This window comes from Melospiza melodia, chromosome 2, assembly GCF_035770615.1.
Source record: "Melospiza melodia melodia isolate bMelMel2 chromosome 2, bMelMel2.pri, whole genome shotgun sequence".
NCBI classification, from domain to species: domain Eukaryota; kingdom Metazoa; phylum Chordata; class Aves; order Passeriformes; family Passerellidae; genus Melospiza; species Melospiza melodia.
In genome coordinates, this window is record NC_086195.1 from 4,945,739 (window position 1) to 4,973,554 (window position 27,816).

Here is a 27,816-nt window from a genome sequence, read left to right on the forward strand (position 1 = left end):
GTCAATTCTCATCTCTCACCTCATCCTGGGACCCACAACAATTGGTGACCACCCACATCAGCCCAGCTCTCAAAGAGTTTCCCACTTTGGTGGAGCAAAACGTTGGAAGCAATTCTTAAACCCAGAGGTGGGAGGGACCCAGCCTGCCCCAGCAGAGATGGATTGCTCTGTCCTTTGCACAGATCAAGTCTCTGGTGCAGCTGATTGGGTTTGGGCCACTGGCCTCCCCTGAATAATCAGGCACCATGAAGTTGTCAGAAAGGAATAAGCTTTGCGCTGGCAAAGTGTTAACACGTAGAAAAGGCACATAACTGAGTGCCTCAATTATGTACTTTTGCTCTTGTTTAAAACAAGATTGCACTCACCCTGCTTAAATGAACATGAGTCAAAAAAATTCCCCTAAGAACACTAAGTGTCATCCTCATAGTTCTAAATGAACTCCCTTAAAGTCATAGAGTAGTTTGGAAGGGGTCTTTAAACATCATTTTAGTCCAACCCCAATGCAATGAGCAGGGACACCTTCCACTGGATCTCTCCTTCTCTTCTCCTGAGCAGAATGGAAAGGAGGGGCTCCTAAAACCACCAGATTTTTAGTTTCCTGCTTTTTTAGCAAAACAGCTTTCATTGAAAGGCAAACTTCACCTGAGCTGAACAGAATTGGTCCAGCCCTGCTTCAGAGCTCAGCCACCCCAACTGGGGATGATTTCCAAAGCAAACATCCATAGTACAACTTAGAGTGCTGAGACAGGCTGGGCTCGTGCAATGTTTACACAAAAGCCCCCCAGAGACAAATAAATGGATGTGACTTCTGCTCCAAGAGAGATTCCATTTTAGCAAAGCAAAACACATCTTGACCATTTACACTCCTGCAGTTAAGGTTTGCACACTTATTACAATCCCCTCCCTTCACCTGAAATCAAGTGAAGCTCAAATTTGAAAAGTAGCAGCAGCATTAAAAAGAAAGAAAAAAAAAAAACAAAAAACAAACCTCAACCCACAAACAAAACTAAACCATTAAGAAGCAACATTAGTTCATCTCTTAGGAGAAAAGGAACAAAGACTTTTCTGTTCTTAATTCAGAATAAAGCATAAAATGAGAATGGATATATCTAACTTGAAAAGTTTAATGCATCTTTTCTTAAAAAAAAAAAAAAGGAAAACAAAATAACTTACCAAAATACCATATGAAGAAAGCAGCAATTGCACAACAAATGACTATTAATATAGATAATATTATTATTATGGTTTTCCTTAGACCTGAAGTGAAAGCAAGGAGGAAAAGAGAAATTAGATTCACAAATAAAGTTATTTCCACCCACCAGCAAGTTCCACCCACCAGCACTATTTATTCGACATTAAAATCAGTTGTTTTTAGCCTGACTTTTCCCCATTCCACCATCTTTCCTCCCAAAGCCCCCAGCTTCACCAGCACCCCAGCCAGCTGTCACTTCTTCACAACAGGAAGAAAGGCGTGAAGGAAGTGGCTCCTTCAATGCACAGCGGGGAAGGGAAAGTCCCTTTCCTTTGTCATCTAACTTCAACAAATCTCAGGTCCAAAACTGTGGCAGTACCAGCTGTGGGTTTCTCTGGGTCTGGATTGAAGGCACTTGAGATGGTGTTTCATGTTCACACTCAGGTGTTTATTATTTCTGACCAGTAAAACAGTCTCACTGCTGTGAGTTCAGCAGCTTTTCATTAAAGGCACAAAATGGCCAACAATCTCTTGGTACAAGGTCTTTTAAGACTGAACTATCCAATGAAGAACTGGCACCTGGATTATTTTCCCTTTTACCCCAATAACTGATCCCACAGAGCTGCAATGGGGACTTTTCTGCCCAATTACAAAATGCCACCCAAACCCATGGAGAAGAAGGAAGAAGCAGCATGAAGAACAAACCCAGGACAACACCCTGTGCCCTCCATCTTGCTTCCATCCACAACACACTAAAAACCCCAAAACCTCAATTTCTCTACAATGCTCTCTATAATCTATTTCACACTTTTGTGGATTCTGGTCTATCTTGAAGTTTAGGAAACTTTGTCCATGAATGAAGGTCAGAGTCAGTGCTGCCCTGGGGGTCAGGGCACCCCAAAGCAGACAGAGAAATGTTCCCAGTGCTCTGGGTTTCCACAGCACCTAACAAGTTCACTGCTCATCAGAAACCTATTTCACACTTCTGTGGATTCTAGGAAAACTAGAATCTAGAAATTCTAGAATCTAGAATCTAGTTTCCTGGACTAGAATTCTAGAAAACTAGAATTCTAGTCTAGGAAACTTTCTCCATGAATGAGGATCAAAGTCAGTGCTGCCCTGGGGGTCAGGGCACCCCAGAGCAGACAGAGAAATATTCCAGGTGGGTTTTCACACAAAACCAGGAGAAACCCCCCCAAAACTTACTGGCTGCACAGGTTCTCCTGGGTGGGGGCGCCGCTGGCCTGGTGGACTGGTGGGTGGCAACCCTTGGGATGTAGCTTGGCACGGAGGGAGGGTTTGTGGAGAAGAGCTGTGGGTAGGGGTGAGCACCTGCTGCCGGCCTGGCAGCGTAGGGGGGCTCTGGCTGGAAGCCCCTGTTCTCGTAGTATGGCGGTGGTGGGCCCTGAGGGTGGTGTGGGGAGGGAGGGAACAGCAGAGAGTGAGAAACAAGGACAAAAAACCTCCCAGTGCCACTCTGTAAAATACACCCCACACACACAGAGCACTTACTGGGGACTCCAGTGTACACAGACAGAGAGATTCACAGGACATGGCCAAAACCTCACGGTTTGAATAATAAAAATAGCACAGAGTGAGGCTGGGAATCCTCTGACAAGATCAGTTTCCTGCTCTTGCTTTCCATAGCAGCCCAGCCTAAGAAGGATTCTTGAGCCCAGCCCTCCCAAGCTGTTTGCACAATTGCTTGCCCTGGGACGTCTGACAGGGTAGAAATAACCAGCAGGGACAGCTGTGGGCTGCACCAGCACAGAAAGAAATGCTGACAAGTAACAGCCTTTGTGCAGGTCCAGGATAAATGCTTACAGCCTCATTTCGTGCTGTGACAGCACCAGGTACACCTAAGCTATTTCTGACACACACTGGCCTGCAACAGGAATATTTATCCTGGAATATTTATTCCAGGAATATTTATCCTGCAAGAGCTTTAAGAACTAGTCAGAAGCCATTCTAACCTACCCCACTATAACAAGGTTAAAAAAAAATCAAAAGTATGTGCTCAAAAGCATAAATCTCCCCTGAAAGTATCTTGAAATGTTGGTTAATTCGAGGCTCTTACACCTGCCTCACAGCATCTTTTCCCCCTTTTGGCCAAAAAGGAAACACATCAAATAGTCCACGTTTTAAAAGACTTGTTAATCAGGACATCGCTCAATGGGCTGTTATGTGTAAAGAAATAAAACCAAATTAAAAGAAAAAAAAAATGAGAAAGGAATATTGTGAATATTTTTGTTTACTTACTAGAGTAGAGGTCATTTTTCCTTTGTCAACAGTACAGAAACAATTCAAGTGTTGGGGCGTAAAGTGTGAACCTATACAAACAAACAAAAAAGAAAACAATCACAACTGGAGGCTTTGTCCAGCTTTCTTGTCAGTTCTCCCTTTGGAAAGAGGCCAGATTTGCAGAGAGGGGGAAATAAAACAAATTTAAAAAAAAACCAAACCCAAACCAAGCGGAAGTATTTGAAGAGAGGGTACAAATCAAGGTGCAGCATGAAATCAGATCTCAGCAGCCTCTCAATACAACCCTGAGGATTATACAGTGGCAACTATTCATTAGCACGAGGGCAGCACAAACTGAGAAGGTCAAGTCAGTGCTCACCCTGGCTGGCAGAACCACAGTCAGAGAATCTCCTGGCAGGCACCCACACGGCGTCAGTGCCATGGCCAGGCCCTCTCTCAACACTTACTCAAGTGTCTCTCCGAGATTTATGACACAGAAACCAGCACAGCATCAGCAAACACAAATTCAACCAGTTCACGATACCTGCAGCCCCCACAGGCCACGTTTTTTTCGCTTTTTTGTGTTCTAAAGAGTTGTTTTCTTGGCTGTGTGTTGTAACCACTGAACCAAAAACAGGGAGAGAAGCACTGCAGGGGAACTGTGCCACAGCAATACTGAGGGTTTTGCAAACAGGGTAAAGAGAGGTTCTGCACTGCATGTTTCAAGCATCCAGAAGTTGATTTTAAAGTTAAACGTTAACGTGGAGCAAAACCACTGATTGCCACAGACACAAGAAATAGGAAAATGTTTGCCACAGACACTAGAAATACAAAAATGTTTGCTGGTACAGATCTAAAATAGGCAGTTATACACCTCCACAAGAAATCATTCTAATAAATGCTGCTGTCTGCTGAGTCCTCTCATGTTGCTCTACAAGAAAAAAAAGCCTAAAAAGTGCCTTAGTCCTGCACTGAGAAATACCTGTCTCTACCTTGCAAGGAAAACCCTGCACATTGAAGCTGTGTAAAAGCACAACATAATTCAGCCCAAAGTAATAGGTTATCCTTTAAAACCTCTGTCAAGGCATCATCTCACCCAAAACTGAACTGCAAATGTCACTGAAGCAGATTTCAGCAGCTGCTCAGCCCCTCAAGCATGCCAATCCTTTGTGACACTTCAGGAAGGCTGATGCTGTTATTTGCTTATCAGCAAACATGTAAATAATGCACCACTGCACTTATTTGTGTGGCAGACAGGTGAGCCTTATTCATACTCACTGAAAGTCCATCAGACTGGTGACTAAGGCTCCAGGACTTCTGCTTTGCTTTATGTCCCATCCATCCTTGCCCAGCTCTTCACAGCAGTGGGGAAGTGCAGCTCTGCCCAGACTTGGGGACAAACAAATCACAGGAGGCTGTTTCTGTTCCTTGTTCTCTGAAAGGGAGAAGGAATAAAAGGGTTAGGAGGTTTAGTGATACCAGAGAGAAGTGGTGATTCGAGATAAGCAAACAGGTACTATGACCAAAAAAAAAAATCCCAAATTTTTTCACATTACCATTTGAAAGGCTTTGCAAATTAACAGGGAAGAGTGTTCCTCACTCTTTTTGGGGAGTTTCTGGGAGTGGTTTTGGTTTGGTTTTATTGGTTTTCAAATGAACTGAGGAAAAAAATGTCTGTCTTACTTAGCTGGTGTTCCACCACCACTCCCAATTTAGTTCTTGTTAATCTATTTCCTATCCAGCTTCTGATTAATAACACTTTACCTGTTATAAAATACAGGAACTCATAGGTTCCTGTATTTTATGGTATTATATATATATATAAGTATACTATATTATATATCATTATATTCTATTATATTATATATCATTATATTCTATTATATTATATAATTATATTCTATTATATATAATTCTATTCTATATCATATTATATTCTATTATATTCTATTATATTCTATTATATTCTATTCTATTCTATTCTATTCTATTATATTATATTATATTATATTATATTATATTATATTATATATAATTCTATTCTATATCATATTATATTCTATTATATTCTATTCTATTCTATTCTATTCTATTATATTATATCATATCATATCATATTATATTATATCATATCATATTATATATTATATATTTATATATTATATTATTTATATATTATTTTATTTATATATTATATTATATTAATTACATTATATTAATTACATTATATTATATTATATTATATTATATTATATTATATTATATTATATTATATTATATTATATTATATTAGCCAGTGTTTTAAAACTACGGGAAACCAAAATCACTGAACTCCTGTTAGCTTTGCAAATGTTTCAGGCAAAAAATCAATCTGCAGCATCCAATAATGACATAATCTGGTTTTCCTAAGCACACATCACTCCCACACTTCAAAATGTTTTACAAACACATCAAGGGAAGTGCAGCAGCTTCTCAGATAAGGAAGCTGGGTCATGGAGAAGCAAAGTGACCATCAAACACTCCCCAACAACTGGAGAGCTACAAGGGACTGTTCTGCCTTATCTAGTCCAATATTTGGCCCCTAACTCACCTCACACATCAGATGAATTTAAACAGACCATTGAAAAGTGTCCTAAACCCACTCTGATGGCGCACAAGAGTTCAGTGGGAGTGTACAGATGTCCTTCCCTCTCACTGCCCTCATTCCTCCTGAGGTCTGCTCAGCTATTACAACACTTTACTGGGTGCTTCCGAAAAAACAAACTTCAGGAGTCCTTTAAATAGAGGTGGAGGTCCCAGGAAGGGAACTGGGATGGAGTTCCCCATCAGAGCTTCAAGGTGTCACAGGGTACCAGAGGCTTGAGGGTTGGCTTGCTATCACCTTCCAGCACCAAATAATGAAAGGGACCCATCAGTCCTGCACCTAAATTTCAAAAACTCCAGTATGGATGGAGCAGAACCAGCATTTACACCTCCAGCAACACAGAAGGTCCAAAACTGAGTGGGTTTTTCTTCCATAAAAGAAATACTTTCAAAGTACAGGAAAAAAAGCCACTGTTTCTAATGACAGAAGTGACAAAGAGTAAAAAGCCACCACTGACACAGATCACTGATGAATAAAGCAAAATGTGTTGCCTTAGCTGGCAGCTGCTATTTGAAGTATCCAAGATTTTTACATATGCCTTAGGAGTGTTAATTTTATGCTATCTTAATCATGGGGGTCATTAAGATTAAAGGAATGCATCACTATTTCCAGTAAATTTGTCAAAAATGAAACCAAAAAAGGAACACAGCTAAACAACAATACAAAAAAAAAATAGATTAATTCAAACCAAATTCAATCCAATAGCTTTTTTGGATTTTTTAATTAGTTTTTCTACAGATTTCTGCAAATCAGGTCTTTAAGTAAAAGTTGCAGCACAGTTGGTCTGTACTTCATTTACAACATCCTATTTAATCAAAAATGTCCAGACTCTCAGCCCTGCAGAGGCTTGTCCTCCTCCCTGCCACAGTGACAGTCCCTCTGTGCCCTGGAGAGTTGTGCTGCTCGGCTGGTCCTCACCACCATGTGCTCCTAAACCCCTCACTGAATTTTGGTGAATTTGGGGCAAAAACGAGACCCTGATTTTGCCTCATTTACAGCAGCATCAGCTCACGGCCCCCTCACACCTCCTGTGCCCTTTGCTGGCCAGGAGCCAACACCCCAAAAAGGCGACAGACAGAATGAAAGGCAAAGAAACCCTAAAAGTCTAAGCAGGATTTTGTAATGACACCAGACCTGCTGCCTTTTACCCTGGCTCTCCATGCAAGGAATAACAGCCCTTCCTCAGCACACACCAAGCCATAATTGTTTATTGGTTTCCAAAGCTTTTTACACAGAGTTCCCCATAGGCTGTTTCCATGCCCAAGTCAATAGGATGGAATAACTACCTCCAGATATCCTAATTCAACACTGGGAATTCAACTGGCCAAAGAAGGCAGAGTTACACTGGCAACAGCTTGCTTCCTGCATTTACAAACTTACATATATTGCTCCAATAGGTGTTTCAGGCTATTTCCTGAAACAGAAACAACATCAGCTGTTTGCTGAGCCCTGTGGTGGTTATCAGCAATTGAAAAAGAAACCCCAGAACAATAAAAAAAAAAAACCACTGAACTAGTTCTTCACAGTTAGACCTAGATAAAAGCAGCCACATGTAAATAGAGATGGAAGAGGACAGAAGAGCCAAAGCCCAAATGAATGAAGTCAAGTTCATCCTCTAAAAGGAGGAAGCATAAAAGCATCCTAAACATTCTACATGAACCTGACACACTGCAACCAAAATTCCATCCAAATAATTCTCTGTATCCAGCAAACCAACAGAACTCACTGAGATAGCAAAGGAGTCATTTCAGTGCAAAGCTCAACCTTAAAGGAGGGCAAGCCAACACATTATGGCATTGATGATGCCAGAAAGGAAATATTACTTGCTTTTTTTATTTATTTCCAACCATTTTATGACCACCTAGAAGTTTCTACAACATAAATGTGAACATAATGTAATCATGATATGATGGTGTGGAGAAAAGGTTAGTGGGGCAACAAAATTTAAAACAAAAATTAAAAAGAGGGCAAACAAGCAAAGAGGTGATTTCAGATTCATTTTTATGAACTTTTCACAGGACAGTTGTCACCTGGACAGGAGGAAAGAAACATGGTGAAGATTGCTGTTTAACAGTCAGTACTAAAAATTATGATGACTTGCACATGAAGTATAGAAAGGTTTAAAAAAAAACAGTTATGAATGAAGAAGGAAAGGAGATAAATAAGATTTTTTTATCCCATTTCATTAACAAGATTTCCTAGACACTTCTTCAAGAAGTGGCACTGAGTATTTTTATTGTGATGATTTTAAGAAGTGATTTTAATTCATTCCATTTATCCTTTGGCAGGGATCAAAGACAAATTGACTGAATGTCTCAAAGTCACCAAAATCAGGGTCCTGCAGTGTCCTGGCCTTTCAACAAACCTTCTCAACTGAGGTGAGCTCTATTCAGCGTGCCTGTGCAGTAACATCACAAGTATTTCAGAGAACTCTGTGAGACTGTGCAAATATTTACCTGAAAGGTTGCCACAAATAAAACCTCGTCCTTCTCACAGTTCCTAAGAAATAGTTTTGAAGCTATTCCAGATTAGCTCCTAAAAAAGCCATTATAATGTACAACTACTTATCAAGAGGTGTTAAAAAGCAGTGCCTCTTGATAAGCACTATCAGCAGCGGCTCACTGAAGTCCACAGGAATATTCCCCAGGCCAGAAAATCAAGATTAATTCTACTTCCACGTGCTAAAAAAAAGGAGGCATTAAAAATCTCTGAGGGGAGCAGACACATTTTAAAAAGTTGTAGGATGCCATACTCATAGTACAAATAATTTTCTTGTTATTATTATTATCATCATCTATCTGAAAACAGATATTTACTTCAAACTCAGTGTGCCACGAGTACGTAACGTGCTTTGTTAGGAGCAGTGGGGTGAGGAAGGAGGCTGAAATGCTCTGTCCTTTTTTCTCATTTCACTGAGAACCCTAACCCTATGAAACCAGCCATTTCTGAACCAGAAAGGACCAAGGGCCCAGGAGAAGCAGAGGCTCTGGCATGGTAGGAGATGGACCCATTGCTCAGGCAGCAGCTACAAACCACTACCAGATCACAGGAGGAGCTGGAGCATGCAGCATCAGCCAGCTTGGCCTTTGGATTCTTACTTCCCCTACACGACATCCCAGGTTCTGCCCTTGCCCTTCTTCCAAGGCATAAGCAAATAACTTTCTGGCAGAAGCATGTTTGCTAATCATTTTCATATTTGATTATTACCCTCTGGCTAAATTCAAGTGTCTGTCTACGTCACTGACAGTCACTTGCAAGGAAATAAACCTCTCAGGAGCACTTGTTCACCATATTTGAGCTGCAAATAATGTGATGTGAATAAGGCAGCACTAGGTACCCACACTGCAGGAAAATAAAACCCAGCAATGTTAACAAACCAGATTTATTTAGATACCTGTCCAGGTCAGCGATTTTTAACCCGTGACCTACAGGTCCCGAGGAGCTGCAAACCACTTCTAAGAGGTCTGTGGCAGATAAGAGTGAAAAGCAAATCTTGCTGGCAGGAGGTTTGAATTCACTCCACGGGGAGGCTCCTGTTGCCAGAAAGGGTTTCAGGATGCAACATCAAAGCCTGGGGGAAGCGCTGCTGCAGGCACAGGCACTGGAGCTGCTCAGTGAGGACCAGCCAGCCCTGGACTGGCACAGGAGGAAAAGCCCAGATTTTCAGGACTGGCAACTCCAAGGCAAATATTTTGACCAGCATCCCACAATAATGTGTTGCTCTGTTTTTCCATCAACATCCAGGAACGTAGTTCCAACTTATTTCCAATTTCACGCTAGGCTACCGTGATAGATTTGCTCTAGTTTGACTGTCCTATGAGCCAGAATAAATTTTAACAGTTTAAGAATGAAAGGAAGAAAGGCAAAAAGGCACATGAAGTCCTACCTTGACATCAGCATTTATCTTAGCCACCTGTCTTTTGGCTTTACATCTACACTGCAGGTAAAAGCCACAACTTGCCATTTTCCCAGTTCACTGATTTATGCCACACACAACATTTCCCCATCCAGTATTTACCTAGATGATGCAAATATTCCAAGCTGCTTCCTTGGGCTCTTTCTAAAGCGCTGGAGACATTAGTGTCACTTGACTCAGGACAAACAGGGCCACTTAGGACAAAGGCTCAGTGTGACAATGCTGCCTTCAATTCACAGACACCCACCCACCCAGGAAGCTGAGGTTGAGTTTCAAGGTCCAGGCAAGCAATTAACACAAAGCCACCTGCGAGGAGGTGTGGACTGGGTTCACCTCAGCATGCAAAGCTTTGGCACAGAAGTTTCAATGGTACAGCTCTTCTGAAAGTTACTTTTCCAAAATCACTTGAGGAGCTGTGCCAACTTTGACCCCAAATTAGCGCTTTTGCTGAAACCCAATGCATCAATACGCACTGAAGAGGCCCCAGAGCTAAACATTGTTCTGGTTTACTCTCTCTGCGACCTTGAGGAGTTTGCCCAATCTTTTGCCCTTCATCACCAGGGCAGGAGATGGACAAGCTCCACCTGGAGCGGTGCGGGCTGGGCCGGCTCTGGCCGAGCCCTCCGTCCGCACCTTCCCCGCTGCGGCTCCTCGGACCGCGCTCTCACTGAACCCACAGCGCCCATCCAGATCCTTCCTTCCTTCCTCCGTGCTCCTTTGGCTCCTGGCTTCCCCTTCCACCTCCTCCGCGTGTCTTTGGCTCCCGGTTATCCCGGCTACCCCCATCCCCTTTTTTCCTGCTATCCCGGCTTCCCCATCCACCTCCTCCGTGTTCCTTTGGCTCCCGGTTATCCTGGGTTCCCCATCCACCTCCTCCCCGCGCCTTTAGTCCCGGCTATCCCGACTCTCCCGGCCTCCCCATCTACCTCCTCCGTGTGTCTTTGGTCCTGGTTATCCTGGCTATCCTGCCTTCCCCATCCCCTTCCTCCCTGCTCCTTTGGCTCCTTTCCATCCCGGCTATCCCAGCTACCCTCATCCACCTCCGCCCTGCTCCTTTAGTCCCAGTTATCCTGGCTCTCCCATCCACCTCCTCCGTGTGTCTTTGCCTCCCGACTCTCCCGGCTTCCTCATCCCCTTCCTCCCTGCTCCTTTGGCTCCCGGCTTCCCCATCCACCTCCTCCATGTGTCTTTGGCTCTCGGTTATCCTGCCTATCCCATCCTCTTCCTCCGTGCTCCTCTGGCTCCCGGCTATCCCCATCCACCTCCTCCGTGCTCCTTTGGCTCCTGGCTATCCCGGCTATCCCCATCCACCTCCTCTGTGTGTCTTTGGCTCCCGGCTTCCCCATCCACCTCCTCCGTGTTACTTTGCTCCCGGCTTCCCTTACACGCCGGCCCGCGGGAGTGCGCGACTTTATCGCGCCGCATCTCGCCCTGGCGACACCGGCTGCGGCCAGGGGACACCGGGGACAGCAGGGGGGCACGGGGAGAGCCGCCTCTCGCTTGTCACTCCTCCCCCGCGGAACGGGGCTTCCAGACACCGCCGCGCTCCCTCCTCATCCCGCCCAAGAGCGCAGCGAAGTTTCTTAGCTAAAAACCAACCCCAGCACGGCGCAGCTCGCCGCGGCCGGGATGGCGATTCCCTCACGGGTGGCTCCGGCGGCCGCGGGCGGGCAGAGCGGCGCTTACCTGGGGGAAGCTGCGGGAGCTCGGCAGGGGCTGGGAGGCGGCGGAGGGAGCCGGGAGCGGGCGGTGCTGCCCGGGGAGGAGTCACGGTGCGGGGCAGGGGCTGGGGCAGGTGCCCGCAGGTGGATGCGCCGCCCGCCCGGCCCCTTCCTCCCGCGGCGGGCGGGACCCGGCGCTGCCCGCCCCGGCCCGGGGCCCACCACAGCCCGGCAGGCCCGCAGGGACACGGGCTGCCCTTCCCTTCCCTTCCCTTCCCTTCCCTTCCCTTCCCAAACCCCCAGCCCTCCTCCTCCCGAAGGAGAAGCGGTGTCTGAGCCCCCTACCCGTGTCAGACCCCCGGGTTTGGGTTTCGCTGCTCCAGCCCAGCGTGCTGCGGCTGTGCCCTGTTTATTGAATTCATCCCTGTTGGCCTCCGTTTCAGGGTGTTGCAGGAAAATAAGGAGTCACAGCCACTTCCCTGAACTGGGCAGGTCAGTACCTGATAAAGGTTGCTCGTAAAACACCGGCCGGGGTAAATGACTTCCGTTTTCTTTGGGCTTTTTTAGGGTCATTTAATAACGGGGCGCTCTGGGGAATTACTGCCATCTCAATGGTCGCGGTACTCACAGCTTGTGGTGCCACCTGTAAGGAAATCCTACAGTGAGGGAGGGTTTTTCTCTGCCAAAGCTGAGCTCCACAGCAAAAAAAAAAATTAAAAAAAAAATAAAATCCACTCGCATCTCAAAACTTTTCCAGTACTACTCTGAAGTTCCCAAGTGAAGAAATTCCACTCACTGTTAATAACAGCTCTGATTTAGCTGCAATATTGCTGCATGCTATGTTTAATATCTCTGTAGGGGGACTGCAGATAAGGCAAAGTACACAAGCTTGGCGTGCAAGTGTCTGGGCTTTGTTTATATTTCCAAATGCATATCAAGGAATTCTATCAATCGTACCTTCAGTATTTTTCCAGGTCCGTGTGTTTGTTCAGAGAGAACTACGAATCTGCGACCCCTAGGTACAAAACCCTGAGAAATATTGTCTAAAACATCTTTAAACTTTAGCTTATTTTTAAAAATTGCACCATTTTGGGTGCAAAATGCTCCTGAGCACCCAAAAGGAATCAATGAGATTCAGTCATTTTCCAGTATGGACTCAGTTGCAGCAATTTTATCTCAAATTTCACCTGAAGCAAAAGGTAAAATCATCCCAGACAAACCAAAACTCTGCAGTGTCACCTTCTGTGGTCTCTAACATGCCCACCTGTGTGGCACATCCTTGTCTTTAATTTACAGCAAGATCTTCAGACCTTAGTGATGCTTTAGGTTTGAAGCAGGGTACCTGGTCATAAGATTTCCCTGTTAAGTTTCCTTACCTAAATGGAGGGAAATAACCCCACAAATTGTTACTTGGCATCATGGAATAAAAAAAAATGCCTCAAGATCTGTTCAGTTCTACTAGAGAAGCTGCACACTTATTTTCTTTGGAAATTCACATCTTTTTTTCTTTGAAAGTAATTTGGAAGTTGTGTACTCCTGTACTGATGGTGTCTCATTTCTCTCTCAATTCATAACCTAATAACTTAGAATTCAAAATTCTATTTCTTTTGAGTTTAGAATATCCTGGAGCTCAGTTTGGATTTGCCCAAATGTCTTGCACCATGGCTACAGATAAGGAGAGAGATTTAAAATATATATTCTGGTTCCTGTCTGCCTGTATGAAGCCACATTGAAGGTATCACATCAATTCGGGTGTCACAAGAAGAACAGGGCAGGAGGTAAAAAACACTTTGTGCTGCTCCTAAACCCTTTAGGGGGCTCGGAAACAACACCAGAGCAGCTCGGTTCAGATGAATGGAGCTCTGCTTGAGTTACAGCCTTGAAGGTCTGGGCGCTCGCCAGCAGCTCGCTGATTTACCCTGTTAACACCTTTTCTTCTCGGAGAGGCTGAGCTGGTCAGGGCACAGGCATTCCCACCCTCTTTCCCCCAGTTATTCCCTCCCTCCTGGTTGGTATCTGGCACACTAAAAGGCCTTGCAGGGCTCTAGAGTAGTAAAAGCTTTTATTTCTTCTTTTTTTTTCCTTTTTTTTTTTTTCTTCCCCAGCCTGGGTTAATATTGCCCGAGGTTAACTCAGCTCGCTGACAAAGGTCAGAGGAACAGGAGAGCCTGGCAGCGATGGAGAGGGGGTCAGTGCCTCCCCTTGGCAGCAGAAGCTGCCTGGTCAGTTCAGCTTCTCCTCCACTGTGGAGCTCCTGTCCCTCTTATCTCATCCCAAATTGCTCCGTGATAGCGTAATCGTGTTTCAAATCGTGCCGAGCATTCGTTTTATTAATGGGTTTCAAACAAGCTCTAAAGGACAGATCAGGGCAGGGTTTGGTTTCTCTGAGTGGCTGCATGTTTTGGGAGCAGGCAGTGTCCAGGACAGGGATGTGCTCTTGCTGGGCAGCCCAGGGGTTTCTGCTGAGAATTCAGGGTGTGGAGACTTTCAGCATGACCCAGCAATTGCTCTAAACACCTTTATTGCACTTAAATATGAATAAGTTCAATGGTATTGATCATAAAAGTTATTAAGAAGTTAAATGCTTAGCAAACCACTTCCTTCCCTGTATTTCTGGACGCTGGGATGTGTTCTTTGGTTCTTCACAGGAATGCAAGGTAACCTTTCCCCAGACTGGTGCCAAGCAGCTGAATAAATACATAAACTGATAAATAAACTGATGAATAAATGCTCCTTTTTGGTGTCTGGCATCACTTACATTCTACATCCTGGTTGTTTTTGGCTTCCTATGGCACCTCCTCGAGGTTCCATAAGGTAGCTCTGCCCACCCTTTTATAGGATCATGGAATATTCTGGGTTGGAAGAGACCCATCAGGATCATCCAGTCCAGCTTCTGTCCCTGCCCAAAATCCCAGCCTGGGCATCCCTGGCAGTGCTGTCCAGAGGAGCTCTGGCAGCCTCGGGGCTGTGCCCATTCTCTGGGCAGCCTGGGCAGTGCCAGCACCCTCTGGGCAAGAACCTGTCCCTAAATCCACCCCAAACCTCCAGACTCAGCCCCATGGTGTCTCACTGGTCACGAGAGTGGAGACTGGGGACCTGTCCCGTGTTTGCCAAGCCCACAATGAGGTAATTTGTCACAACTCCCTTTGTTTCTGAGGGCACTTTGTCAGAGTCCATTTCCCACTCGGTTAATGCCCAACTCGCCAAATGCTCCCTTGTATTCTGATTTCTGCCTGTGTTTCAGGTGTCTAATCAAAACCCCAGGGCAGTGGGAGATAAAGTCTCCCCAAATCCAAACATCCAGTACTTACTCCAAGCACTCAGGGTGAGCTTGCCCTTGACACTTTGGGATTACAGCACAAAACTTCCTTTTACCATTCCAATAGAGCTGCAATTAGAGCCATCTCCGGGGAATTTCGGTGCTAAAACCCACAGCTGGGGAAAAAAACCCACCAATATTCAATATATGATGTCCTCTCTGAATTTTTCTTTCCCTTGTTTTTTTTTTCTTCCCTTGGTGCCATGAAAGATCTCAGTGGTTGACAGAAACTACAGGTACCCACTCACCCATAAAACTACACCAAACCTGGGAACATAATTAGTCATTCAATAACTAAGCTTAAACTGAATGTATGTTGACTTTGGAAGTACATTTGCATCTGGCTGGTGTTACCAGGAATACACACACGTAAATTTACCTGCTGCAGGTATAGCTGAAAATCAAGATAAATTGTCAAACATCTTCAAATATAATCTTTATTTTTATTATTCCAGCTGCTGAATGAAGCAGAAGGTGGTTCTTTGTTAGGGTATTAACTAAATATGCTGAAGAAACACAACAACTTAAACCAATTACTCTGTTATCGGGGAAGCAGGAGAGGGTCTCATGGGCCTGCAGATTAGAAAGGTGTGTCCTTGTGAACATTCTCACTTCTCTCCCTGCCTTTCGGAAAATATTTTAAGACTTTGAAGCCCCACACAGATGGAAACCCATAAAATTGCCCAGACTCTTTTTAGTTCTCAATTAATTTTTTTTTTTACCTTTCCCCTCCCAATTCAGTTTTCTGGTACAGAGGCAAAGTTTTAGAGTTACAAAATTAAATTCTTTGCTATCTCACAGAGGGAAGGCAGGAATAATAAGTGACCTTCACTTTAGTTCAGGTGTGTGTTGTTACAATGGGTTTCTCCTCTGTTACTGTATAACAAGAGAGAATAAAAATTCAAATCCTTGCTCTTTGTTGGATTTTTCTGGGTGTATCATGTAAATACAGCTGCATTTTCCCATATCAGAAGAGAATTTGATCTACAAATTTGACCTCCTATCCACATTAAAATAATCCTACTTTTGTGGCACAGAAATTGAGTGCCAATTTTCATTTATTGAATGATTTTTTCCTGAAACTTGGGAGTTGTTTTTTTTTTCACTGATCTGATAGTTTTGTTTTGTCTTGCACTTGTAGCACAAAGCAGCAATAAATCCAAACTGCTCAGCTAATTAAGCCAAGTTTTAGTTACTCATATGCCAGCCTGGTCTGAAGCAGCTACAATGCATCAGTAATTTGGAGTTTCAATGCAGAATGATCTCACTGTTCTCATAGAAAGAAATGTCAAAACTGCATTTTAAATTAACATTTTAATTTTTTTCTATTTGCAAAAGAAAACCTACTCAGTTCTTATGTGATTGGCTTCAAGCAACCAGAGAAGGAACTGTGTTTCAGTACAGATTAGAATCAAATACATTTAGTCTTCCTGATGCATACAGAAAAAATACAAATTAGTAAAATAAAAAGAAACAAAGCACAATAAATCTTAAATTACAGTGGTTTTTTTTTCTGAATCAGAAACCAAAAATTATGTTTTGGATGTAGTCTTGGACAATTTAACATTGATTTAATGAAGTCAGATTTTCTCAACTGATCATTTAATCATAATATGTTTTTTAAATGTTGACTGCTAACCATGCCATCTCATATTTTAAAAAAAACCCTTATTTTATAAAGCCTCCGAAAGATCAGTGGTTTTTCATTTATTTGGTAATAATTCTATCCTAGATAAATTTAAAAAAATGAACAAGACCTTTTGAACAGCTGAATTTTCTGAATACCTGCATGAGATACCCAGAGATAAATCCCATCTGAAAAGAATTGCCTTTTGTTTGTCTGAATAATAAAGACAGGGGATTTTTTTTCCACTTTCCATACCAGTTCAGCTCTAGATTTGCTGCAGTTTCTATCTGCCTGCATTTCCTGCTGTGCAAAAAGGAATTAATGGTATTCAACGTCAGGAGGAGAACAGCTATATTCACATTAAACCAAATATTTGTAAAATGCTTGGAGACTTGTTGATTGACCTGTTATAAAAGGGTAACAATAAAGTGTCCTCTTTATATTTACCTGCAGCTAGACAAGCTTTTATGGCCTGTTCCTGCTCCAGGTATAAAAGTACTTGATTTATCAACAATGGCACATTGTTTTAATTCCGTGATAAATGGAGCAGATGAAGTCAGAAAACTGTAAATCACTGATTGGTCACCAACGATGCACTGATCCACTTCATTGGATCAGGCAGGTTATAAAGGAGGAAAAATGCAGCTCAGTTTCATCTGTTTATATTCTTCAGCAAGCCAGTAATTCACTTAGGGACAAATATATTAAATTGTGATTATGAGAAAATGCTGTTTGCTTCTGCAGTTTTCAGGGAGCTGTGCTTTCCATGGAAGCAGCCAAATGTGTTGTCAATAACTTTTGACAAGACAACTTTGTTTGTGACTAAGGCAAGATTTTTCACCTTGATTCCAATAGTTTCAATTATTTTATTTTACCTTTCTTCTTGATTTTAACTGAAGTGACTCAATGAAACACCTATTTGCACTATGAATATAGTTTCAAGTGGAGAAAAACTGGTGATTTCTGGAATTATTTCTGAATCACAGTTGCCAGTCTTCCATGTCTTGGTATAAAAATTAACTTGTAGTAGGATGTCACACTCTTGTCACCCTTGCTGCATTTTCCTCATTAATGACTAAAATGTGTCTGACTTCATCAGTCTTAATTTAGGTCTGACTCTCTCTTTATTCTGCCTCAGTGGCTTCTTGAATTGCTTAAGAAAGAATTTGTTTGCTCGCCTGCTGCCTGTGGAAAGAAGCCTTGTGTTTGAAGGCACAAATAAAGCCAAAATACTTCTTCTCTTTAGAGAAGGTGGCACAAGGAAGGAAATCCTTTCTGGTCAACAACAAGAGCTGTGGCATTAAAGTTTTCCTCTAAGAGGTGAAAGGAAAGACTGATGCTTTAATTCAACCTTTACCGCATTTCCAACACTTTGTAATCAAACAAGTAAATTTTCCAAAAGGAAATTACCATGCTAGGTTAACCAAATTGATTTCTAGATTTTTAGTTCATAGATCACTTTTGTTACCAAAACCCAGCCACACTGAAAGATACCAAAGCTTCACAGGAAGCTAAAAGCAGTTAGCTGGAAGTGTTTGTTTTCCCTGGGGTTGGTTGGACATTGGTCATCAGCCTCCTGTAGGAGCAGCAGGTGAGTAATTTTCAGAAGGTAATTTGAACCCATCCTGGGAAAGGAGTACAAGCTGGCTGAGACGAGTTTCTGTTGGTGGTGGACCTGTTCTCTTAAATATTTCTGTGTGCACAACGGCAACAGTCTCATAAATACCAGCCAGGGCTGGCATCTGCACTGCTGCTGTACATGGAACTGCTCAAAGTGCAGGTGCAATAAAAACCACTCAACAATGTTGCATGGGCACTGTGGAAAATGGCCCTAAGAAATGGGGATTTTCACAAATACCCAAAGCTGACAAAGCCTCTGCTATAGATCTTAACATTTTACCCCTATCACTAATTGGTCAGGTGGGTCATTGCAAAATGCTGATTATCTTGTTGTCTATGTGGGCAGGTTTTGAAGGAAAAAATAAAGAATGGATGGCATGAATGGAAGCCAGGTAAGTGAAGCTAACCCACTGATAGTTAATTTTATGAACATGTGTTTTTAGTCAGGGACTTTATTTTATTTTGCCACCTTTTTTTTTTTGCTGCTACATGCTGCCTAAGGCACAACAAGCTGTATTTGTTGTGGGGCAGTTGTATTTCCATTCCCTGTTTTATTTTTTAAAGTCTGTTTCAGGATCATCCTGCCCTGATTTTGAGGAAGGCACATTACAATTTATTTTTTAAATTTTCCTTTCTTTTTTCCCTTTATTTATGGCCCTGGTTTTGTAATTTCTGCTCATGCCTATGTACATGTGGCAGCTGTTAATATTAACTACACAGTCATGAAACCTTTACCGTGTTTTATCTTTCTCTGCCCTTCTTGTATCTTCAAAACAAAACAATCCTCTGCCCCTGCTCCCTGTGAATTTAGTCCTACCGAACCGGATAAAGAGGATTTCCACACCTTTGACCACAGCTGCAAGGTGCCTGTGGTACAAAAACAAGGAGTTCACCTCTTCTTGAACCGGCTGAAGTGGCAGAGAGAGTTTGTGACTCCAGATTCCTGCTCAGGAGTGATGCAAGAGCTCGGTGCTTGTGTCCCCTGCCCCTTCCCAAGGGAACCTGGCTTATCAGGAGCACCAGTGCCAAAGCTGGGAGGCTCAGCTGGTAAACACATGTAGTGCAGACCTTGGAAAATAACAATTCCCAGGCTGAGGGATGGATAATCCCTCAAAGAGCAGCAGGACAGCCAAGGTGGACACCTCTGCAGAGTGCATGTCGTGGATGTTGGCAGCATTTGGATGGGTTTTCATGTTTTGGTTTTTTTTTCCTACAGCTTTTTAATACAAAATAACCCTCTTATTTAAAGTTTTCCTGTAAGTGTTATCCTATAAATTATCCTATTAGTGTTAACTTAAGAATAACTTAAGTTATCCTAAGTTTGTCCATTTTGATACCAGTCAGATTTGTTGAAAAAGCCTAGTCAATACACAGTCTTTTAATAGTGACTACACTTTAAATAAGAACTATGGGATTCCACACAAAAAATATGATTTTCAGGATATCCTTACAGAGAACAGAGGATCCTTACAGAGACTCAAAGAGGAAATCACCCTTTAAGTGCTGGGAACTGTGAGAAGACCTTAAGGCAAAGAATTCACAAAATAACCAGGTTTTAGCATCCCATTGCACGCCCCAGAAAGGCAGACTTGGAGCTAACAATTCAGGAGAGTGTCTGTACTTCAGCACTTGTTTGATCCCTGTCTGAGAAGACTTGGAATTTCTTAGATATGCTAAAGGTAACAAATCAGCCCAGATGCCCATGAGTCATTTCATCAGCACAAACTGCTTGACCTCAAGCAATCAGAGTTTGTCACTTATAAAAGGATTTCCAGGAGGCCACTGGGTCTCCTGCATCCTGTGCACCCAGAGAAGGTAAATTTGATGTAATCTGAAATTGTAGCACATGTGAGGAGGCTGCGGGAGCTGCAGCCTTGACTCTTACCTAGGTGGGACTTTAGCTGCTCAGAGTGACCCCAAGATATATTAGAAAGTCTTCTCCCAGCCTGGTGCTCGAAGAAGGAGTCAGAACTCTTCAGATCTCGGTCTCAAGGTTGTTTATTGTATCTTATCTATAATTTTTTTTCGCCTGTCCAGCTGAGGTCTGCTCAACAAGACAGTCCAGGCACTCTGCCTGTCCCCGGGTTGGTGTTATCTTTTTATACTAAAAACTACGTGTACAATATTTACAATTACTTTCCAATACCTATCACCTATGTTATACAATGAGCTTCTACTCTAAACCAATCTAAAAGTGCCACCATCACAGCAGAGGATGGAGGACAAGAAGAAGAAGGAGAAAGGCTGGACATGCCCAGATTCCTCCATCTTGCCCCCTGAACCCCCATTCTAAAAACCAAAAAAAATCTATTTTTTCACCCCATGATAAATTCACTATCATTCTACTTAAACTGTCGTGGCTTGTAATTCTTCATACAAGGTTGGTAATTGATTTTTCCAAGGGCTAAATCAAAGGCACAGGGGTCTTGGGCTCTGTGCCAAGGTCTCTGAGCCCCTGGGCAGATGCTGGAGTCCTCCAGGGCAGCCAGAGGAATTTCCTGGGTTCCGACAGGAGGTCAGGCTGTTTGTCAGGCTCTGAACGGGGCAAGAACAGCAGGGTTTGCCTGTGGTGAGATTCCACCTATTTGCATGTGAACGGAGAATCCTAATGCTGCTGTTTCTGCACAGATTCATCCTCAATGGGCTCCGGGAGCAGGAGCAATAATCCCTTAACAGCTGCTTCAGGTGCCCCCTTCTGCAGGAGGAAAGCAGGAGAGCAGAAATTATTTCAGCTGAGTTCAGCCAGCTTGTCTTGTGAGAGAGGAACTGTCGCAGACATCTTTTAAGAAAAATCCTTTCCTTAGGATTTTTCCTCCTGAGAAGCTGAATGGCCTCAGGAACAAAATGTAAACAATGATTATCTGCTGCTGTGGAATGCAACAGGTTCTTCTGTGATTGGTCTCAAGTAATTGTTTCTAATTAATGGCCAATCACAGCCCAGCTGGCTTGGACAGAGAGTCCAAGACAGAGCCTTTGTTATCATTCCTTGCTCTTCTATTCTTAGCTAGCCTTCTGATGAAATCCTTTCTTTTATTCTTTTAGTACAGTTTTAATATAATATATATCATAAAATAATAAGCCTTCTGAAACATGGAGTCAAATCCTTGTCTCTTCCCTCAACCTGAGACCCCTGTGAACACGGTCACAAGGGACAATCCTCTTGCCCTGGGGACATCCCGTGGCCCAGTGCAGAAGGTGAGCAGTCCTGTGAAGCACCCCTGAAGTTGTGTGCCCGTTCTTGGGGATGCTGTTGTGCACAAAATGCACCCAGAGCTAAAACTGTGTTCTGGGGTGACGTTATGATGCTTGTGTGTTCTGTTTATGCTGGATCATCTTATGGATGGGAATGCTTTTTGCTTCTGCTCATTGGTTAATTTAGCTAAGCAGTCAGAATTTTTCCCTGGACTGTTTTTCCTTTCCCTTTTCTGGAACCACTTGAGCCTGCTCTGGGCTGGGCCCTGGGAACACCGAGAGTTTGCACCCTGTGGCCCAGCGGGGCCTACTCTGGGCAGCAGCTGCCCCAGCACCGGGGGGACTGAGAACAGAGCCACCACCCCCAAGAGAGACTTTCTGAATTTGTCATCTTTTTCAGAGTGGTGAAAGAGTGGTGTCATCCTGTATTGTTCATTTTGTGTGCTGGGAGGTGCTGTGCCTCTTAAATAAACAGATTCTTTCCACTTCTCTCTGAGGAATCCTTCCCAAACCGGTTGGGGGTGAGGGGTCATGTGGAGGTTTTCTCCCAAGTTTGCCCTAAACCAGGACAAACTGAAAAGCAAAAGCGTTAAATATAGGTTAGAAACTGTTGTAAAGTAATTGACAGACCGTTAAGCATGTACTGTCAGTTTGGTTATTATATTGTAAAAGGGGTTAAAAGGGCACGTATAAGAAATATGGTACTCAAGGGTACCACCAGCCAGCCTGCACAGAACTGCAATGGGACAATCAAGTGCCTTAAACCTTCATGCAAATGAAGGATCCAAAAAGAAACAAATCCAGAGGAACAAAAACCAGGATAAAAAGGGGTTTCTGACCCACTGAATGTGTGCAGCTCCATCTGGAATATCGGGGCCATCGCTGCTGAGCAGCCCCAGCAACGGGAATGCTCTGGCTCGGCCTGCGGGCCCTCACACTTTGGGCCTCTCTTTTTATTATAATAAATGCTGAAATCACTTCAGTACCAGGAGCTTGCTCTCATTTTTAACAGAAAGCAGTGGGCTTCCACCCATAACACTGCTGTCCTGCTCAGAGAGATGTCCCACCCATCACCTGAATAAAAGGAAAGTGAAAATAATAAAAGGCTAAAAAGGAAACCTGCATCCCTCTCAGAGGTGCCTGAAAGTTTGAATCTCCCTTAACAGCAGGAGGTTAGAGACTTGCTTGGACACAGATTGGTTTAAAACCTGCGAGAAGACAATTTTTTGGTGTGACATTCAGAAAAAGGGATGCTGTGATAGATAAAGAAGGGGCTGGCTTGGCTTCAGAGAAAAATGGTTACAGAGCATGAAATTGCAGAGCAGAGGAGCAGCTGTGGAAGGCATGGGTCTTTAGGGACAAAACAAAAATACATTGAGGCACCCTGATTTCACTCTGATGCTTTTGAGGTTCTCTCTTGTGTTTTCGTCTCTGGTTAAGTGTCCACAAGAACACTGATGCTTAGGCTGTCTGGAGTTACCTCCTGAATGTGGGCATCCCTTGAAGTCCCTGGAAGGAACAATGTGGAAATGCACTTTTACTTAGGCATAACACTCCAGTCCTCACACAGCACATGCTGTTCCCAGGCCACTATTTCTGTCCCCTGGGAGCAGAGCAGTTGCAAATTACCTTCCATTGAGACTATTGTCTACTGGGGTTATGGATCAGAAGCTTGATTTTCCCTCCTGGGTTCTGCATGGAGCGCACAAAGCCACCTGGCTGAGCCACCCAGGGTGATTGGCTGCCACCCACAAGTTCTGGGTGAGCAGGGTGTTTTCACTGAACTATAAAATACTTGCTGAAAGGAGTTTGAGGTGCACAGTGGACAGCTGCAAATGATGCTAGGAAATGGCACAGGCTTCCATGGGATTCCTCCCCAGGAGAGTTTGTCATTAACAGAAACACACCTGTGAGAAACAATTCCTCACTTTGAAAATTTAAAAAGGTTTATTAAAGCTTGACAAAGATACAACAAAGGACTGCATAATGAAAAAGCTGCAGTGCTGGGAACAGCCCCTCATGCACTCCACATCCCCAGTTCATCTTCAGGATGGATGCTCAGTCTTTTATACCCCTGGGGGCTGCATCAGCCAGCCCTGGCCCCTCCCAAAGTCTGTCACTCAGCTCTTCTGTGCCATTTATCAGTGCAAACTGCTTTCTTGTCACTGGATTGGAGCTCAGCTGTTGCCATGCTCACCCCCTGAGCACCCCCAAGCTTTTCCATTCCCAGCTGCCCCATGCAAGGGACACCTGTGCAGCTTCTTTGTACCTGTCCTGGAGAGCCCAGGCTGTGTGATGGCAACAATACAGGGGGAAAGGGAACTGTGGGGAGAACAGAGGGCATCTAAACCACAATAACATAACTGTACATCACTAAAGCTTTTATTAATATTCACACAACAGTTATCTTTTAGTTGTGAGAGCCAATCATCTCATTATCCATCTATAACATCTGTGGTAGAAGTTTGCACCAAAGGGGATTCAGGTATGTTCAGAAGCTGGTAGATCTGTAAAAAGCCTTGGTTTAGTCAATGGAGGTGCTGTGGAAGAGCTCAGAGTCAGGTGGATGTTAAACCTGAAATCCAGAGCTTTCCCAATGCCTGGCATGGTGCAGGCAGGGTTCTGTCAGCTCCAGGATGTGTGTGTGAGTCAGCACAGGCAGGCAGCCAGAATAACCACAAATAGCCACAAATTTATGATAAAACACAAGTAATAAACTGATCTCCATTACCTCTGTCAGCAGGGGATCCCCAAAGCAGAGGCAACCAAGAGGAGACACAGAAATTGTTAAACTGGTGCCCATGCCAGGGGATCTCTGGCCCTGCTGTTTGCACAGGCTTATCAAGGGTTATTCCAGCTGCAAGGTCACCTGGGCTGATTTACAACCCTCCTCCAGTCTCTGCTTTTTAACCCATTCCTCCCAAGACTGAGCTTTAAAGCACTCTGCCAAATATCTGATGTGTCCCATTGAAACCTTGCCTGGAAAAAGAAAACAGAGCAGCTATTCAGGAGTGAAAAGCCATGCCAAATCAAGAAGAGCTGGTTCTCCTTCCTGGTGCACACAGAGAACTCTCTGTCCTTGTGTGAAACCTTTGCCAAAGCTTTTAGGAGTGCACCCAGGAAAGCACAGACTGTAAAGCCCCTGGAGCTTTTGAAGAAGTGTGTCCAGAAATTAAGAGCTGTGCCCAGTCTGAGAACAAGCTTGGAGCTGGCATCCTCCTCCATCCTTGGCCTTGCTGTTCCATGTCCTTCAGGAATGTCAATGCCTTGTGCCAGCTTGACATTCACTCAGGCCTGACTTCAGAAGTTACTGAAATGCCTGGGAAAGCTCAGGTACATCATGATCCTCGTTTTACTTAAGAGATTGTCTGATCTTCTCCTCCTCACAGGTGCTGTTCAGTGTGCAGAGACCCACAGCCAAATCTGAGATCTCCTGAGGGGAAGACTCAAGCACAACCTGTGTTTTTTCAAGGAGTTTTCTGGTTTAAAGCCCAGTTCCTCAGGATAAAGATGGAGCTTTCCTCAGGATATAGAGGGAGCTAAATTCCTCTTTTTCCCCCTGGACATTCATGGATGGTCCATCTCATCATGCTGCCTTTCACAGCTGCAGTGACAGACTACATGGAGGACATCACTGCAAAAAAAAAAAAAAAAAAAAAAAAAGAAAAAAGAAAAAATACAGCTTTCAAGATCTTGGAGGGAAAAATAAAATATTTTTTTTCAGGAAAGAGCCTTGCTGACTCTGACACTTCCTGCATCTGTTTAGTTTTGTCCCAGAGCATCTGACCCCAAAGCAACATACAAGAGTGAAATTAGGACCTCAAAACAATACACAAGGCTCCCACAGGATGGTTTGAGAGGTGGAAGACATAAAGAGTTGACTACAAAAACTCTTCCAAAAATTTTCCAGAGCCTGACTAATGGGCAGACACATTCCTGGGGAGGCAGCCTGGCTCTATCAGCATCAAAGGGGCAGGCGGTTGCAACAGGCTTTGCAGTAACTATGAAAAAAACAAGATGAAAAACATTTAATGGGGTATTGCATAAAACAGGCAGCCTTAAGACAACTTGAAAAACTTGTTTCAGTAAAGCTACATGAGAAACAAGCAGAAAAGCAGTTATTTTGTGTCCTGTGATGGATTTTTTTTCTTGGTTTTGGCTGGGGCTTTTTGCTTGGTTTTTGTTTTTGGGGTTTTTTTTATCTGGGTTAGTGACTCTAATGCTAGTGTTAGATCTTTTGTGCATGTCTTACTATTCTGCTAAACACAAGGTTGCAGGACACGCTCTTGTAAAGGTTTTCCTCAGACAATTTTGTCCGGGGTGTGACAGGACAACATGGTACCACTGATGCCTTCATCACTTTGGTTCTTTGGGGTTTTTAGTGTCATTCATCCCTTAGAAAGGAGGTTTTTTGGTCATGTTAAGAGAACTTGAGAGATGCTGGCAGGAGTTGCCTGGATGTGGACATGAGCTGCTTGCTGACCTGAACACCTCCCTCATTTCTGTGTGACCCACATCCGCCTCCTGCTTTTCCAACAAAACCACCACAGAACTGTTCAATTTCCTCCTCTTTTGACCCACCTCTTTCTCTTCCTGACATGCTTTCCTGATCTTAAATTTACAAGATGATTGCTCCATTCTGGCCCCTCTAAAAATGTAATTCCATAAAAAAAACCCCACCAAAACAACACAAGAGAAAGGGGAAACCTTCTCTCTGAGTGTGATGTCCAGAGGAGAGGGGGTTTCAGAACCCTCTTCACTGGCATTTTGTTGTGAACTTCTGCCAAGTCCATTCTGGCCATTATATAACAACATTTTAATATTAAATCTTAGAGATTATTCAAATGATTAGCTGTATAACTGCAGTGAGCACGCAGCTTCTCACAGACTGTGCTGAAATGACAGCAATGAAAAATAAATGGCAGCAGCCAGTTCCTTTGAAATCCAGTTTATTTCTTCATAAGGCACCCCATTTTTAAAGGAATACAGTGTATCTTCACCCTTATCAGCAAAGGCTGACCTTACATAGCTCAGTGAGGACAAGCATGCATAGTTTATAACTGACCCTTTCCTCCTGCACTTAATCTGGTGGAACATCTTGCCTAAAAGCACAAGTTTAGGATTGCAAAGGAGCATTTTTGCCCTTGATTGCAACACAGGTGAAGTACAGGTAATACCTGCAACGTGGCCAGGGCTGCTGGCTCTGAGAACTGAAATTTCTGAGGGTAAATTCTGGCCCCTGGCTGGGGCTGCACTGGGACAGCCCTTCTGGGCTGGGAATGCAGGGGACAATCCAGTGAGCCTGCAGAGCCCTCTGCTTTCGAGCTTGGGGAGTTTTTTCATGGCATAGATAAGGAGCCAGACATTCCTCTGACGGGAAAGGGGAGGTGGGATCTTGCTGGCATGGGTTTTGTGGAGCTTGGGGTGAGTGCTGTGCCCTTTAGATGCTGAAAATACCCAAAAATCCAAGGTGCACAGAGCAAAATCCCTGTTAAGGACACAGTGAATCACTGCTGAAATGTTCAGGAGGATGTGGCACTTTGGGACGTGTTTTAGGTGTGATTTTAGGGGGTTGATGGTGGGGCTGGGTGGTCCTTGAGGATCCTGTGGTTCCACGATTCCCAAATGTCCCATCCCAGATGCAGCACTTGGCCTTGTTGAACCTCATGAGTTTCTTGTGGTTCCACTTCCCAAACTTTTCCAAACTTTCCCCAAACTCTGGGCTGGCAGTGGGACTGGAAAATCTCACTGCTATCTCCCAGCCTTGATGATTCTGTGACTAATGAGCAGGGGCAGACACAGCTTAATTAAAGTCATAATAAAAAAAAAATTAAAAAACAAACAAAAAAATCCAAACAAACAAAAAACCAACAAGAAAAAACAAAACAAACAAAAATTAAAAAACCAACCAACCAAACAAACAAAAAAACCCAACAAAACAAAAAAACAAAAAAGGCTACTTGTAAGATTTTAGTACTCTCAGAAAAGTATCTTAAGTGCTAGAAGGTGAAATATCATTTACAAAGTTAAGAACTTCAGCTTCATGTATCTTTTCCCTTCTCCCCTTTGTTTTCTGGTCAAAATCCTTAAGATTGATTCAGCTCTCAAAACAGGGACTTCAGAAAGTCACATTTAATTCAAAACCCAATTAGATAATTGGAAAATGTAAACTTTTTAATTTCATTTAGTTCATTCATTCATTTCAATAAATATTGAAACAAACTCCATAGGATTTTCTCAATTTTTTCTCACTAAAATTTATTTCTTGTTTGTTTGACTTACCAGTACTAAGATTTACCTAAGGTACAAAAGGTTTCAAAAAATGAAATTGGAAAGCCATTTAGAAAAAAGTTAAGTCAGTTGTTTTACTGAATATGAAAAAGGGCTGTAGAGAGGAGAAAATA

At 43.4% G+C, this 27,816-nt stretch overlaps 1 protein-coding gene and 1 long non-coding RNA gene across 5 annotated transcripts in view; one reads left to right on the forward strand and one right to left on the reverse strand.

Moving 5' to 3' along the window:
• Positions 1-12,428, reverse strand: part of TMPRSS2 (transmembrane serine protease 2) — a 25,189-nt gene extending 12,761 nt beyond the window's left edge. The window contains exons 1-5 of one of the 4 annotated variants that reach the window (XM_063181003.1): positions 12,283-12,428; positions 4,712-4,868; positions 3,452-3,522; positions 2,399-2,597; positions 1,174-1,257 (exon numbers count right to left, since the gene is read on the reverse strand). In XM_063181003.1, the coding sequence (XP_063037073.1) occupies positions 1,174-1,257; positions 2,399-2,597; positions 3,452-3,466 (298 nt within the window). In that variant the 5' untranslated portion in view covers positions 3,467-3,522; positions 4,712-4,868; positions 12,283-12,428. Of the gene's footprint in view, positions 1-1,173; positions 1,258-2,398; positions 2,598-3,451; positions 3,523-4,711; positions 4,869-10,095; positions 10,117-11,679; positions 11,767-11,999; positions 12,083-12,282 lie in introns of those variants that run through there. The other 3 variants (XM_063181023.1, XM_063181013.1, XM_063181031.1) reach the window with 3 other exon arrangements.
• LOC134432388 (uncharacterized) lies at positions 11,885-25,089 on the forward strand. Its single transcript, XR_010031317.1, has 3 exons — positions 11,885-12,146; positions 18,567-18,612; positions 24,802-25,089. It is a non-coding gene; the product is annotated as an uncharacterized LOC134432388 (long non-coding RNA).
• Positions 25,090-27,816: the final 2,727 nt, after the last annotated feature.